The sequence below is a fragment of the Rhyacophila brunnea genome, unplaced genomic scaffold (genome assembly GCF_057557595.1).
Source record: "Rhyacophila brunnea isolate RB1 unplaced genomic scaffold, BYU_Rbru_1.0 scaffold_9, whole genome shotgun sequence".
In the NCBI taxonomy this organism is placed as follows: Eukaryota; Metazoa; Arthropoda; class Insecta; order Trichoptera; family Rhyacophilidae; genus Rhyacophila; species Rhyacophila brunnea.
This window is the reverse complement of record NW_028233361.1, coordinates 17809901-17827715: the sequence shown is the minus strand read 5'-3', so window position 1 is coordinate 17827715 and position 17815 is coordinate 17809901. Positions and strand designations below refer to the sequence as shown.

The following is a 17815-nucleotide window of genomic DNA, read 5'->3' as shown; positions in this document are numbered from 1 at the left end:
AGTAACTAAGCTACAATATAAGGCCGTAGCCATAAATTAACAAACGGTAAATTAAGTAAGGAGTAAGATCATGTTAACACGAGTGTTTGAACATGTACCGTTTTTTAAAAAATATTTTTTTTTCGGTTAGGTACATGTTCAAACACTCGCGTTAACATGATCTTACTCCGTACTTAATTTATCGTTTGTCAATTTGTGGCTGACAACACTACCACCTTTATATCGCAAATGATAAATACTGTCACATTTTACTACAATAATTATGTTAAAAATATTAATCATAAATAGTGTGAAGCAATGAGTAAAAGAAAATATATACACAGTCCACTTATCAACCATTGTGTAAAATTATCATGATCCATCCATCATTTAAATCTTACGCTTGATTCTCGATGATTGATGGCTTTTCCGTCATGTTACAGTAACTAATAAACAGTGTATATTTCATTTTAACACTAAATTACGCAAAGTATTTACATGTATTTGGACAAATAAAACCTTGAATTATTATGGATAACAACATTATAAATGAATCGATCGATTAAGAAATGGTATATTATAATGAATAAAGCAAAAAGTATGACTTTCAATTCATCGAGTAATTTTTTGATCTCTCTTTCTCTCTCTCTAAATTTAAAATATTTAAATCTTAAAATTTAGTTTAATTTTAATAAAATAGTTTTTGTATCTTGGCAAACGTAATGTAAATTTAAAAAATATATTTTTGCTAGTTAATTTAATTTCTAACTTAATAATGTAAAACGTCTTAATTTTTGAATTTTCGGGAAAGATATTCATATTGACGCGACTTATTAAATACATTTTTGATTGCATAAATTCAATCTTGCAATAAATTCATAATTAATCAAGTACCTAGGTATTTGATATTATCTCAAAATCGAAGAATGTATAAATTCCAGAATTCCTATAAGATAACTAATATAATTATTTCACAATAAAGTCATTCGATTAAATGACATTCATTTAAGATTAAACTGGATACAAAATAAATTACTTAATATATTCACGTACGAATGCAAAGCTGTATAAGAATTGCCTAACAGTGAATTTTAACAAAATTGGAATACTGCACGTTGGCTATAAGTTATGTAAAATAAAATTACCGAGTTACGAATCAGTTACGAAAAAATAAAAAAAATCTTAAACTCGATCACTAAAAATTTTGGCCAAAATCCATAATATTATAAATTTAATATTACTTATTATTTCCAGTAAAAAAATATTGGTAAAATATTAAATAATATAAATAATAAACTTAATGTTAATTCGCCCATATATATTTTGTTTAATCTTGAGTTTACACGAAATTTAATACACGATAATACACAGTGTGGCAACCGCTGCATTAATACATGTATTTTGTGTTTAGGTGGGCATTGTATATTATTTCCTCTGATTCTTTTTTAATATGTTGAACTTGTTACAGAGGCCACTCTTGGTAAAATAAATAATATAAAATTATTATGGTGCTAACCCAAAATAATTACAAGATAAAAAGAACTTTTTATATAGGTACCACGTTTTTAAATTTTCTGTTGAATCATATAAACTTGACAATTATATGTATTAATAAATACTTTTTTTTGTTCTTGATAGAAATACTGAACAAATATAGAATACTGAAATGTCATTTTGACATTTCATATTATTGATTTCCATAGTAACGCACGTATAATATATTAATAATTTAGTTGCTAGGACCCCCTTAGCAACCAATAATAGTGTTTTACTTTTTACGATTTTTTTTCCGAAATAACTTTCCATAAAAAACAGAATTAACTGAAAATAAATTCAATTCTGCTTAAAGATGGCTAAAAGTATTAAAAAAATGCATTGTCATCGTGTTCTGATATATTCTAAAATTTTCAAATACGAGTATCTAGCTTGTCGGGAAATAAGTTAAAAATCTTCAATCGTCCAAAATAAATCTTGGACAAACAAGAAAAAAATTGTACTGGACAAACAAGAATACGAGCTAATAAAAACGTAGTAAATAAAAAATCAATAGCATTCACGGTTAATTAACCGTAAAAGTCTCATTCAATATATTATTATGTTACCATTATCTAAATTGAATATCGATTTAAAAAAAACACATTTAAACGTGACATGATAATAATGTGTTTTAATTCCTACCGTTAGAACGGTTTTAACGAGAGCATGTTGAGTCATGTAAATATTTTCAACGTAAGTATGTGAACGTTGTGCCTAAAGAAATAAATGTCTTTTTCCGACCCTCAGGCCAAATGCTTAGGTACAGATCGACAAAGAAGAAAAAAGGGCCATAAAGGAGATATACTTCGAGGTTTTATACTTCTTCATTCAAATATATGTGATAGCTTGAATATACTTACCTGAACGCACGAGGAACATACTACGAAAGAACGATATTTTCTTTTTGCGGCAAAACTTATACATTATAGAGTTGTTTTCCTTTTTTTGTTAGAGCGAGGTCAATATTTTTAGCATACTACACAGAAAAATGAGGCGTTTGAAAGCATCAGATACATACTACAAATGCCATACATCATAGAAAAACGAGACATTTAAAAGCATGATTATTTTGGGATGATAAGGAGGAGGTAAGGTCGCTGTTGCTTGAATGTTGTGATGAGCGAATTTATTTATCGGTACAAGAATAAATAAATACAATAATAAAGATTACAGCGTGAGGTTATAATCGCGGGTACGGATGTATTGGTGAGATCAATGTGATCGGGAGATTGATTAGATAAATTAATAAACTGAGAGACTGGACTCCTCGAGTGGAATGACGGTTGACTATGTCGAGTAATCAGACTCAACGTGAGAGTTGTGCATCGAGTGACGGACTCGATGAGTAAGTCCAATGCAGTATATACGTGTGACGATTTGTGACAAAGGGAAATAGGAAGGTATAGACAATGTGACATCTAATTTATAATACATATTCGTATAAAAAATAAATCGTGATACAAACTGGATTGTAGATCCAATGAAAAAATCTTTGAGAAGAAACTACTAAGTAATTCTATAATCATTTCAAAACTAATGTTTCGTAAAATAAAAAATTAAATACATTTTTGTTCAAATTTTTTATGAAACGTTTTTATTGTCAGGTAACGAATTTAAGCCAATTTTCTCCTAAGTGCAAAATATTTCGCTTTTCTTCCGTCGAGGCATCTTCAGAAATCTTTTGTAGAATAAAAATAAATCCTGGAGTGTTTCAATATTCTTTCCTATTTATTTGTTGCCGTAATTCAACAATCCTAGGGGTTAACCCGACGGAAAAAAAACTTCCTTTATGTTATGACACGTTAAAAAAGAGACACAAACCGTATAAAAGCCTCAATTTATTTAGACCATAAAAAAGAAAAATATATTTAATATACATTATATTATCTATCAATATTTTCCGAATTACATCTTTTCATTGGTCTTTTGAGGAGTAGGTATCTGTTATTTCGTGAGAGAATAGGAAAATATAATATCGTTGGAACAGTAATGTTTTATTTTACTACTTTCTACAAATTGGTATGACATATGATTAATTCTTGAATTTAAATAAATGTGCTGTTCAATTTTTGAAAGAAAAATAAGACCGGACTCTATAAAACCTCGTGGGCTAGGTCATTTCAACAACAATGAACTGGAAAAAGCGTAATATCGAATAATCCAATGTTGTGCAAACGATATGGTAGGGAAAAAAATTGCTTGCTAGATAAAGTTAACAACGATTATCGTATGCCTAATGAAGACAATGATTTATTTATTTTAACACACAAAACATGCTTAACCTAACTAATATTATTCAGCATGTTTACAACATAAGATTTAAATTTAAAAAAAAAAATGGTTTTATTCAAACAATTTAAATAAAAATACAAACTTACCTAACATAATAATTATAACAAATATGACCCATATAAAACAGAAAAAATTATAAACAATGTTATACCTACAATAAAATAGAATTTCAAAAATAAAATATACAGCACTCACACAAAAATGTATATTTCTTCGTATCCGGAAATTTGTATGTAAACAGTTCACCACAGGACACTTATTCGTGCGCCGCAGTACGTGAAACACGAATTCGTGTAACATTTAATCAAATGACGAGTTCTTTGTTGAACATTTCACCGTGGAGTATATTTGTACGTATGCTACAACATGTGGCAAATTTTATGAGATGTCTTTACTAGGTTAGGTTAGGTTAGGTTAGGGTCAATCTAATTGGAACAGTAATATTTGCAAACTATCGTCGCGTTTTGTAAGATACGTACAAAATGTATTCCACGGTGAAATGTTCAACGAAATACTCGTCATTTGATAAAATGTTATACGAACTCATGTTTCACGTACTGCAGCGTACAAATAAGTGTCCCACGATGAACTACATACGTACAACTTACCTTATTTCTTTGAGGAGTACACTGTTTATTCTCGCACTACTCACCAATAGTGCCTGATAAACTTGACACGAGGAAAAGGCTCCGATTAGAAAAGTTCATGGCTGCTGCAACCACGTACGTAATTAACGGGTGCGTTTAGATTCATTTTTTTAAGACGTCAAAATTGGAAACCATACCTTGTGATATCAGGCATAATGTCTCAAAAGCAGAAGTGACCATGATAATATATGAGTTTAAGTAGTAGCTTTAGCACACTTATGAATAGTGTATTCTAACATTGTTTCCTATAAATCAATATAGATATTATAACTAGATAACCATTTAAAGTTTGAAATACAATTTGACCTTGTAATTGAACGTCATTTGGCAATTTAGCAAAAGATAATTTATATAATTCTATTTTTTCTGGATTTTTGCATTCGGTATTTAGTCCAGCATCCCTCAGAGAATATTAATTTTAAGTTTATTTTTTGCAAAGCAAGTTACTATTACTGATTCTTTTTTCATTTTGTTATGAATAATTTTATCTAAATACATACTTTCCTACTACGTGTGAGTTCATTATCTATCAAATATAGCTCTTTCACAAAGTAAGATTGGATCAAACCCTGAAATAAGTTACAAACTTGCTAACATCTATCAGCTATTATGTATACATTATTTGTTCAAAAGAAAAATACCCCTTCTTAATTAAATGTGTATCATTGTGTTCCGCTATTTCGGGTATTATAATATATAAACAATAATTACAAGATTAAAAGAACTTTTTAAATACAACGTTTTTAAATTTTCTGTTGAATTATTATGCTCAATATGCTCAAACTTGTACTGATGTGAAGTAAATAGAAAATAAACAAACAAAAAAATATAGAATACTGAAATGTCATTTTGATTTCCAAAGTAACGCACGTATATATTAATTATTAAGTTGCTAGGACCACCCACTTAGCTACAAATAATAATGGATTGGATTACGGATTTCTTCCGAAATAACTTTTCATACAAAACAGAATTAACTTAAAATGAATTCAATTCTACTTAAAGATGGCTAATCGTATTAAAAGAATGCATTGACATCGTGCTCTGATATATTTTAAATGATTCAAATGTCTAGCTACAAGTAAGTTAGTTAAAAATCGATAATTTTAATTGATAAATAACCACCGGAAAAATAAGAATATTATGTGCTAATAAAAACGTTGTAAAAATTTCCAGGACGTGGCAACTCTTATCAATGAGCTCAATAATAACAATAATACTCGTACTATTTATGTATATCATAAGCAAAACGTTATATGATTATACTATCCATTGCTAAAAAACTTGTGGACTTGAATACCAATATTAGATTGGTAGGTATACATTTCGATAATTTCAGTACATTTTACGTTAGTTTCATTGGTATTGATTAAGAAACGTGGGAGCAAAATGTATATACGTGACTAAGAGATTAAATGCAGGCGCGTATGAGAGGGATGCAACGTGGGTTTTCTATGCTTGTAAATTTACGTGCGTCAGATAAAATACAATAAGACCGACAGACAAATAAAACAATAAGAAAAATAATATCGATGGCTCAGTTCCATAGTACTACAACTAAGAATTGGTAGTTTTGAGTAATGGCTGATCAAAGTTTTGACTCAACTATACTGACTTGTAGATAGGTGACAAAAACATCAGCCTTACGAGGATAACTAGTAGAGTTTCAATTTTGTGAAACTGAGCGATATACAAATATAATGGCTAACATAACTCAAAAACAGATTAATTTAAAACTAATGAGGTTGGACATTAATATTTCATACTACGTCAGGGGCATTAAAAAAATTATCTTAAATATTAACAAACCACAAAATATGAAACAATCTACACTTACAATAACATTAATATCAACAAATAATTATGATTAGTAAAAAATTACAATATTTTTTTTTATATCATCATCATCATCAGCCTGAATCTATCCACTGCTGGATGAAGGCCTCTTCAAGTTGCTTCCACTTCTCTCGGTCCTGTGCATTGCGTTGCCACGTACTTCCGCAGAACTTTATCATTTCATCGATCCAGCGGCCTCTAGGTCTACCTTGTGGACGTTTTGTACTTCTTGGATACCACTGGATGACTAGATTTGTCCAACGATTGTCTCTTCTTCGAGCTATGTGTCCAGCCCATCTCCATTTAAGGCTTTTAATAAACTCTATTACATCGCAAACCCTTGTCTGCTTCCTTATCCACTCATTCCTCTTTTTGTCCTTTCGCGTTATGCCCAGCATGCACCTCTCCATACCACGTTGTGCTACTCTAATTTTCTGGATCTCTCTTTTACTTAGGGTCCATGTTTCACACGCATATGTCATCACGGAAAGCACACACTGGTTGAACACTTTGCGCTTTAGGCACAGTGGAAGGTCACTTTTGAAGATATTATTCAGGCGGCCAAAAGCACTCCAGCCTAGCTTTACTTTCGAGCTGAGTGCCAGAACTTTACTTTTCACCTGTTCGAGCTGAGTGCCATTGATGAGGATCTCTATTTGGCCTGCAAAGCAGTTGAACATGACTATCGTCTTGGTTACATTTATTTTCAAACCTACTTTGTTGCTTACTTCAGCGAGTTCCTGCATTCTGCTTTGTAAGTCTTCTGAGTCTTGCGAGAAAATTACGATGTTATCGGCGAAGCGCAGATGACTCAGGTATTCTCCATTTATGGGGATCCTTTTGGTATTCCAGTCAAGTTGCCTGAATAAGTCTTCAAGGGTAGCTGTAAATAGTTTGGGTGAGATTGTATCACCTTGTCGGACTCCTTTGCTGATAGGAAATCTGCGCGATGGTTTATGGAGATTTATAGATGCTGTTGCGCTACTGTATATATTATTGAAAATATTTATATGGCGCCCAGGGATTCTTTGTTTTCTGAGTGCGTCGAGTATTGAACATTTCTTTATCGAATCAAACGCCTTCTCATAGTCTATAAAACCCATGCATAGTGGCAGTTTGTATTTCTGGTACCGCTCTGTGATTTCTTTGACGACTTGGATATGGTCCATAGTGCTGTATTCTCCTCTAAATCCGGCTTGTTCTCTCGGTTGGTTCTCGTCTAGTACATTTTGCAGACGGTTTGAGAGAATTTTTGTGAACGTCTTGTAGAGAATAGGGAGTAGACTTATTGGACGATAATTTGCTAGGTCTTCTCTGTCACCTTTTTTGTGAAGAATGACAATGCTGGCATTTTTCCATATCTCTGGGACATCCTCTTTGCATATGCAGGCTGTGAACAATTGTGCAAGTACTTCATTTGCATCCTTTCCCGCCTTTTTGAGGATATCTATCGTTAAACCGTCTTCTCCGGAAGCTTTCCTACTTTTTATGTAATTTAAAGCATGGGTTACTTCCCAGGATGTGATTTCGGGAGTATGGTCTTCCGAATTTCCATTTCTCTGAATATCTAAGTTTATACTCGTATTGTCAGTGTCATCACTGTAGAGATCGCTGTAGAACTCTTTAACTCGACCTAACAAGTGTTCCCAATTTCTGACGATAGAACCATCGTTTGCTTTAAGTGCTGTGATTTGACGTTTTCCTATCGACAAGCATTGCTTGTTTTTGTTTAAACTTCTGCCTGCTTTCACAATTGCTTGTATGAGGTTTACATTGAATTTACGAAGGTCTTTTCTTATCTTCCTTCGGAGGGTTTTGCAAAGTGATGAAAACTCCATATCGTTTTGTGCCTGTCTATTGCTCTTGATTTTCCTTTTCTGCTCCATAAGATTCAATGTTGCCTTCGAAAGCTTGGTGGAAGGTGTTACTTCTGAGCTTTTTACGCCTGCTTTTTCTGCACATTGTACAATAATATTCATTATATCCTCCGCGTTGGATAGAAAAACGGTTTGGTTCTTATCTAAGAAAGCCGATAGTGCATTTTTGAGTTCATTTTAGAATTCAGTATTGTTCTGCAGGTATACGCGAGCATTTGACTTCTTCTGCAGTTTGGATCTTTCTGATTTGACGTTCAATCTTATCTTACATCTCACCATCCGGTGATCACTGCCGGTGTTAAACTGATTTATCACCTTACAGTTTAAAAATGTATATTTTCTGTCAGTGAGGATGTAATCAATTTTGCTGGTCCTTCCTGACGGGCTTCTTCACGTCCATTTACGTGTAGGTTTATGTTGAAAAAAGGAATTCATGATGTGAAGATTGTTGGTTTCAGCAAACTCCACAAGCATGTCCCCTCTACCATCCCTTGAGCCATGTCCGAAATGTCCGACCGCTACGTCATCTCTTTGGTATGATCCAATACGTGCATTGAAATCTCCCATTATGATGTTGAAGTGGCATTTACTTTTATTTTTCAATGATGTTATTTCCTCGTAAAACTCTTCCACTTTTTCATCAGGATAGCTCTGTGTCGGAGCATATACTTGCGAAATCTGAATCCGGTACCTAGCATTGATTTTAGGTATCACGCTTGCGACCCTGTCGGAAATGCAGTTGAATTCGACTATGCGGTCCCTCCAGGCTTTGTTTACAACAAATCCAACACCGCTCGTGCGTCTTTCATCGGTTCCTTTGAAATACAGCACATGTCCGCTTTGTAAAGTAATTTATTACTTTACAAAGCGGACATGTGCTGTATTCCAAAGGAACCGATTTTTTTTTATATAAAAAATAATAAAATAAACAATTGAAATGAGATCGAATACAAAAACAAATACAACCAAAATATGAGTCAAAATTAAATAAAAATTAAAATAATAAATAATGTGCAATATATAAAGTTATGTTATAACAATCTTAAATATTAAATAGGGTATAATAATGGAGAAGACACAAATATAATTGATCATTTAACAAATTAGAATTGGGCAAAAATTTATACCTATTAATTTCTAGGATTTCCTGTTTATCCAATTTTATAAATTTCTTATTCAAATGCAGGATTTTAAAATGTTTAAAAGAGTGATTATTTAAACTTAAATGATTTCCAAAAGATGAAGATTCATTACCATTTTTGGCACAGGCTAAAAATGTTCTTTGATCCTAGTTTTAAAAGAACGTCCCGTTTGTCCAACATATTTGGTATCACAAGAGTCACAACTCAATAGATAAATTTCACTTTGGTTAAGTTTATTTAATCTATCTTTAGTATTCACCAGTATTGAATTCAAATTTTGTGTGTTGTAAAATGTTACATTGAAAAGTTTTTTATCTATTTTTCTTGAAATATTCTCAGACACTCTTCCTAGGAAACATAATTTAACCCAGCGTTTTTTAACACTGGTTTCATCTATCACCAAGCCAAAGGTCACATTTAATAAAGCAAATTTTTTAGATTTGTTGGCCAGAATGCGATCAATCAAACGTGAGTCATAGCCGTTATTAAAAGCGATTTGTTTAATCGTCTTAAACTCCAAAGCAAAACTATTTTCGGACATAGGAACCATTAATAAACGATGTATAATAGCATGGAAAACTGATTATGTATGTGAGATATTATGGTGTCTAGAAGAGTTAATAATAATGTTATCACTGAAGGTATCCTTTCTAAAAATGCTAACTGTATGTTTGTTATTTGTAACACTGATTGTTAAATCCAAGAAGTTAATTGTACTGTTCCCTAGTTCCATTGTGAATTGAATTGACTTATTAATACTATTTATGTCTTTTAAAAAAATATCCAATTGTCTTTCCGTGCCTGACCACAAAGCTAAGATATCATCTATATATCTATACCAGTAAATGATATTCCTAAATGAATTTAAATTGCTTATCTTAGATTCGACTATATCCATGAATGAATCTGCCAAAATAGGAGATAAGAGACTACCCATTGCCAAACCATTAATTTGTTTATATACGCTTCCAATAAATTTAAAGAAATTCTGGTCTTAGCAACAATCAATCACAGATTTTATGTCTTTTGTCAACAATGGATTAAGATTTTTCATGTCTACAAAGTCCAAAATTGCTGATTTTAAATCCATTATTGGGACACTAGTGAATAAACTCACAAAATCAAATGACACGAGTTTTGCATTCACAGGTACCACAATATTTTTGATTTTATCAACTAAATCTAAAGAATTCTTTATTGTAAATTTTGGTATAAAATCTAATTTATGTTTGAACAAGTTATTACCAAATTTTGCTAATTTGTATGCAGGCGCTGAATTAAAAGAAATGACCGGTCTTAGTGGTAAATTTACTTTATAGATTTTTGGTAAACCATACAATCTAGGGCACTGCGGATTCATTTGTTTGTATGCTGTTTTCAACCTTTCAGTTAGTAGGCATGCATTACAATCATTTATTAATGTTTTTACTGTTTCTGCACTAACCATAGTGGGATCACGTTTCAAGATAACAAATGATGGGCTCGACAAAAGATCTTCCATTTTTTCCACATAAGTACTCTTATTCATAATCACTGTGGCGTTGCCTTTATCTGCTTTTGAAATCACTAAATTACAAGATTTTATTTTATTTTTAATCGATTTTATAGCACTAATTTCTGCATGATTATAATTATTAATATTATTTAATTCCTTCTTTAAAACAGTAGAGCACAAGTATCGCGTTGCCATGTCCGACTTTAAAGGAATGTCAACATCAATGGCCAAGTTTTCTATATCTTTGTTGGTTACCTGAAGATTAGGACAATATTTAAGACCTTTTTTCAATAAAGTAGTTTCATCTTCATTAAAATTCACAGTTGTTGTGTTCACCAATCGTTCAGAAAAATTTATTTTTTCCTCAATTATATTAACATTTGATTGATCGCATTCTGGCCAACGAATCTAAAAAATTAGCTTTGTTAAATGTGACCTCTGGCTTGGTGAAACGCTGGGTTAAATTATGTTTCCTAGGAAGAGTGTCTGAGAATATTTCAAGAAAAATAGATAAAAAAACTTTTCAATGTAACATTTTACCACACACAAAATTTGAATTCAATACTGGTGAATACTAAAGATAGATTAGATAAACTTAACCAAAGTGGAATTTATCTATTGAGTTGTGACTCTCTTGTGATGCCAAATATGTTGGACAAACGGGACGTTATTTTAATACTAGGATCAAAGAACATTTAGCCTGTGCCAAAAATGGTAATGAATCTTCATCTTTTGGAAATCATTTAAGTTTAAATATTCACTCTTTTAAAAATTTTAAAATCCTGCATTTGAATGAGAAATTTATAAAATTGTATAAACAGGAAATCCTAGAAATTAATAGGTGTAAATTTTTGACCAATTCTAATTTGTTAAATGATCAATTATATTTTGTGTATTCTCCATTATTATACCCTATTTAATATTTGGGATTGTTATAACATAACTTTATATATTGTACATTATTTATTATTTTAATTTTTATTTAATTTTGACTCATATTTTGATTGTATTTGTTTTTGTATTCGATCTCATTTCAATTGATAATATTGTTTATTTTATTATTTTTTATATAAAAAAAAATTTATGTAATTTTTGACTTATGATAATTATTTGTTGATATTAATTTTATTGTTAGTGTAGATTGTTTCATATTTTGTGGTTTGTTAAAATTTAAAATAATTTGTTTAATGCCTCTGACGTAGTATGAAATATAATGTCCAAACTCATTAGTTTTACCTATCAATAATATCAAGAATACATCAATTTTATTTATTTGGAGTTTAATTTTTAACTTTTAAAATCTTTAACCTAAGTATATATTGCAACATCACACATAATCCAGCAGTTTCAGTTTATAGTGCTCAAATTTGTATCTCACATTATAATAAAGTATTTTTAAAGTTAAAAAAAATCTAAATCGGTTTCAATACTTGTAACTGTAGATAATTTGTGATTTTTTTTTTCTAGATTCTTCAAATATCTTCGAAACGTCTCCGTGGAAGGTGACCAGGGAAAACCCAACGTAGAATTCACTGCAGATGGAGATCTAAAAGCTGCAGAGCTCAAGATTATGAACCTAAGACCGGGAGTTTCTAAGCAACTTGTATGGGAAGAGGTTTGTCCTTTCAATTTATTCACTTACTATGTTTTCCAATATTACTAAAATCATCAACGGTACCATCAAAATTGAGTTTAAATAAGTTTTTTTTACTTTTCCATAATGTTTGGTTTGAGTAGATTTACCTGGCTTATACTATCTTTACATTATTTATTTATGTATTTATTTATATAGAAAAAGAGTATTACGGCATTGCAGCGATTGGCCAATGCGCCATAATACATAATAAATACAAATATATAAAAAATATCTTAATTACAAATAACAACTAATATAACAAGAAAGTAGAAAAGACAGCATGTGTAAATATTAAAGAAACATGATAATAATACATACAATTATAAGTTTGACCTATTTCATACGTCCACAAACAGTATATAGTTAATAAAAAACAAATCAACCTTTATGGTGCCATCAAATAAGTAAATTGAACGATACACAGCATCATGAAACATAACATCTGTCCCGCAACGAGGTATCTTAAAGACCGTAGAGCTACGAGTGATATTGGTGGGAATATTAAAATTAATATTAGCCAGTATATACGGATTGTAAATGAACCCAAGAAGAATTAAAAAGAAATGCTTTAAAAGAACAATCACTCTTTGGATAGACAGGGATTGCATTGATAGCATACCCAGAAGAAAACGAGTCGAGAAATTCATTTTAATATCATTATCATAAGGAAAGAACCCGTATTTTCTTAAGTAGAGAAATCTAAGAAATCTATTGTGGACTCGATCCAACTTAATTGTTTGAATGGACCCTATTAGGACTCCAAATAATGCTGGCATATTCAAGAATACTCAACACAAATGATACATTATAATGTACGTAGCACTCGGACGTTTTCGAATGATTTTGAAACCCTCATAACAAAACCAAGCATTTTGATAGATCTATTACTGATGTTAAGAATATGCTGATTGAAAGTAAACTTTGGCATCATACAATACACCCAAATCTTTTACTTCCGTTACCCTACTCAATATTATACCAGACAATGTGTATGGGAACAATAAGGTGTGCCTTGAACGAGTGAATGAAATAATATTACATTTGGAGGTAGCGAATTCAAGTTTATTCAAGATAGACCATTGCGAGATAAAATCTAGATCAGACTGCATCATCGCACAGCATAATAGGATTTCAATAGTTCGAAAATGCTTAAGATCATCTGCGAATAGCAAACAAGAAGAATTCGTTATAACTTTGGGGTTCGAGATAATAAATCATCTCGCAAAAAAGCCTAGAAAAGTTTCATTTGTTAAGAAAATGACAATATCATCAAAAAATATTAAAAACAAAATTTGTCCAAGATTTGAACCTTGAGGAACACCAGAGTTTGTTCTAAAAATCTGCGATTCATTCCCATGGTAATCAACAAATTGACGGCGTATTTTCAAATAAGTAGTACTTTGTATAGTCATTGTTATTATAATTTATACTTCTACCAACTCTATATAAAGTATTACATATTTCATAAAAATCGTACTAATTTCAATTTAAATCACACGCATTCGTTATTAAATTTAAAAACACCAAATATATATCGGTACGATACGTACCGTTAATGGCGAAATAAAATGAATTTCCTACTATTGTCGAACAAAAACTTCTTATCCAGGTGTTAATGTGCAGTTAATTGCACTTCCGTTGAGGAACGCCCTCAAATGTATCATTTCATTTTACGCTTCTGTGGTATACGGGTCTACCAATTTACGAAATTTGATGCTTTTTATAAAAAAAATATGTCTAAAACGATCAATAGTAATGTTAAAATAACTATTATTAGTAAACTTTTGGTTTATTATGAAGGAAAAAAAGAGTCGCATCAAAAAGAAAGCCGATACATTATTTAAACTCGCATTGCCGCCATGATCATAATTATATATTCTACTTCAGCGACTTCCTGTTATCAATGAGATCTTATTGTCGGACAGTACTTTGGTAACTCTTTTTGATTATGATTAGTATAATAATTTAAATTGTTTATCAAACTCCCAACAGGGCTCGAAATGGACCGGAACGCACCGGAGCGCCGTTCCTGTTCGTGAAATCGGTAAAATTATCGCTCCGTCTTGTGGAAAAAATAATTTGACCGAATGAGCTAGATAAGCCATATAATAGAAAATCTAATACACTTATTTTTATAAAAAAACATAGAATTTGATAAATATGTGAATATCTTTAGAAAACTGTCGACCGCTCTGGTTCGTAATTTTTTCCATTTCGAGCGCTGACTCCCAATAAAATCAATAAATGGCTTATTTTAAGTTGTTTAAGCAGTATGTTTGTGTGTGCTGCATGTGTTAACATAAACAAGTCATAAGTAGGAAAGTAATTTGTTAGTAATATTTTTAAATAATAATACAACATCCACTAATTCGCAGCATACTATCCAAAATTTGCATCAATGTTTAAAATATTGGTGCCTACGATAAATATTGTGTGTGAAAAGTTAAAAAGAAAAATTAATATAGTCTACTAAAAAAAATGTTTCTGAAGTTCCGGGGCTATAAATATTAACCTTCGAAGCTATTTGCAACATGTGGGCATACTGCACTAAATTATACATGTTTAGTTAGGTAATTACGGTACCTAAGTGGATATTTGAAATGTTTTATTAGGATCAAAATTTCCGCATGTTGAAAAATGTTATTATACTACTCTTTCAATTTAGAAATTTTAATTCTTTGCTTTTTTTACGTCGTTCATAACTATTACACAGCAACCAATTTATGAGAACATATTGATTCCATCTGCGAATTGATTTTTGTTTTTAAATGAAAATTTTGGATGTTGGGCAATATAATGTAGAGGTTTTATACAACTCTACAAATGACATGTTATTGCCTATGCTCTTTTATATAGCATAGACAATAACGCAACGGAAACGTATAGAGTTGTCTAGAGACCTTCAATATATAATATAGAGGTTACAAGGGCACTCAGTCTTTTCCAAAATATCAAGTTAAAAGGATCATGAAAAATCTTTACACGTAAAACATAGTTTAATATAACTACATGCTATCTGCCGTGTAATACCACTAGTTTATTTGTGCCATATAAATAAAAAACAAATCGATATAAATACCAACGCGTGTTTCCCTCATAACTGCCTATCCAATATCACATCTCACATACAAAAACAACCGTCTGAATATAAAATAATAACGGGGGTAATTGACAAAACAAATAATAACTACTCCAATTATAATATAAACGAAACAAAATCGTTGTCATTTTTTAATTTTCTTATACGCGATAGTTTGAACGAAATTCATATTTTACGTGAATAAATACGAGTAGTAATAATTATTATCACACATCTATTAAAATAATTGGTCGGCAAAAATCTGACGTTTACTGTGTTACGGAAAATAAAATTGGTAATTATGAGAATACTTAATCACAAATAATATTAACGGATTTTTTTTGTTTTAATTATCAGTAATAGTTAATTATTTTATAAACGTAATATTCACAAAATTATGTGTGAGCTTGTGTAATGCTATACCTACTCATTGTCAATACTATATTATAGTGAGGGTTGAAAAGGGGCTATAATAATTATAATGTGGGAAGGAGACAGTTGATAAAACTCTTGATATTTGATAGAGTAGAGTTATAATTGAGTAGAGAGGGTGGAAGTTATCATTGAATAATAATGTGGAGTGAAGAGGAATCACGTTTTAAATTATATTTAGTATTGTATTTACTTCTAGACATTTACGACTATTAAATTTAAATATTACTTTATTTGCGTGATAAATAATATAAAAATTGCTTTCTTCAATAAAGTTATGATAAATATACGTTTGGATGGTTACATTTTAGGATTTTTTTAAGCTTATAATTATTATTATATTAATGTCCAACTATCTATGTAAAACCAGCGACATTCAATACATGTTAATTTTAATGTCCACTAATATCTAACTAAAGGTTTATTATGAATTTTATTGTGAATCACTTTTTGGTTAACTTGTAATGGTAATATTTTTTTATGATGATGATTTTGAAGCAGGCGCGGAATTTGAATGTATATTAATTAACATGATTTTTATTGCAGGGGTTTTGTCGTCTACTCACAGTGAGATCTAGAATCCGTAGAAGTTTTTTTTTTCTATTTTAAGTTTTTTGTTTGTTTTATTTCGATCACAATCTCTTAAATCAATGCTTGATTTTAAAACATAGCCTTGTCTGCAAAATAATATGTCATTTTTATTATATATATCATCATCCTCTGCAAGCTGGTTCCAATTCTCTCGGTCCGGTGCGTTGCGTTGCCACTTACTTCCGCAGAACTTAATCATTCCATCGATCCAGTGGCCTCTAGATCTATTTTTCCGACGTTTTGTACCTCTTGGGTACCACTGGATGACTAAATTTGTCTTACGATTGTCCTTTCTTTGTGTCCAGCCAATTTAAGGTTTTTAACGAACTCTATTACATCGCAAACCCTTGTCTGTTTCCTTATTTATATTTTATTAAATTATTCATAAAAAGTGTGTTATGGTTTTGCATTATACTACATAATATCATACAAAGTATGTTTATAGAAATTATAAATAGTAGTCCTGGTATACATTAAAATACTCATAAATGATAAATATAAAACAGGAAATAAGAATATAAAGTGAGTTATTATAAGATGAAACTAAAATAATAATAAAAAATTTATTAATTTAAAAATTGTAACACGTCCATAAATAATAAATAGTTAAGAAAAGTAAATTGCATGATACAAATCATAATGAAACATTGATCCTGCAACGGAGTAGCATGGAGACAGCAGAGTTATGAGTGCTATAATTATTGGTGGGAACATGAAAATTAATACTTGTTAGTATAGACAGATTGTAAATGAACCTACGAAGAAGTAAAATTAAATGCTTTAAAAGAGCAATCACATTTTGTGTGGACAAGGTTTAAATACCTTGAAGGAATCAAGTTGAAAAATTTTTTTTCTATGGAAAGTATACGTATTTCCTTAAGTAGAAAAAATCAAGGAAATCTATTGTTGGCTAAATCCAAGTTCATTATGTGGACGGGACCGATGAGGACTCCAAATAATACTGTCCTTTTCGAGAATACTCAACACAAATGAAACGTATAATGTACAAAGCAGTCAGATGATTTCAAATGATCTTGAAACCTTCATAACAAAACCAATATATTTTACCATCTCATAAAATAATGTACTATACAAGAGAACGAAAATAATTTTTCAAAAAGGTATTTTTAAAGGCTTGTGGTAAGTATAATAATATGGTGGCTGTCAACAAACTTTTGCTGATGGAGATTTATACATTTTCTGAATCTAAGAAACATTTCCAGTATATTGTACTCACCACATAATAAAAGAGAAAATAACGTTAGAGGTTTTT

At 30.6% G+C, this 17815-nt stretch overlaps 1 protein-coding gene across 1 annotated transcript in view; it reads left to right on the top strand.

The window, feature by feature from the left end:
• The window catches only part of Nmdar2 (glutamate ionotropic receptor NMDA type subunit 2), a 423883-nt gene that overhangs the window by 86914 nt on the left and 319154 nt on the right, over positions 1-17815 (top strand). The window contains exon 5 of the mRNA XM_085959689.1: positions 12272-12419. Within this exon, the coding sequence (XP_085815815.1) occupies positions 12272-12419 (148 nt within the window). The remainder of the gene's footprint in view (positions 1-12271; positions 12420-17815) is intronic.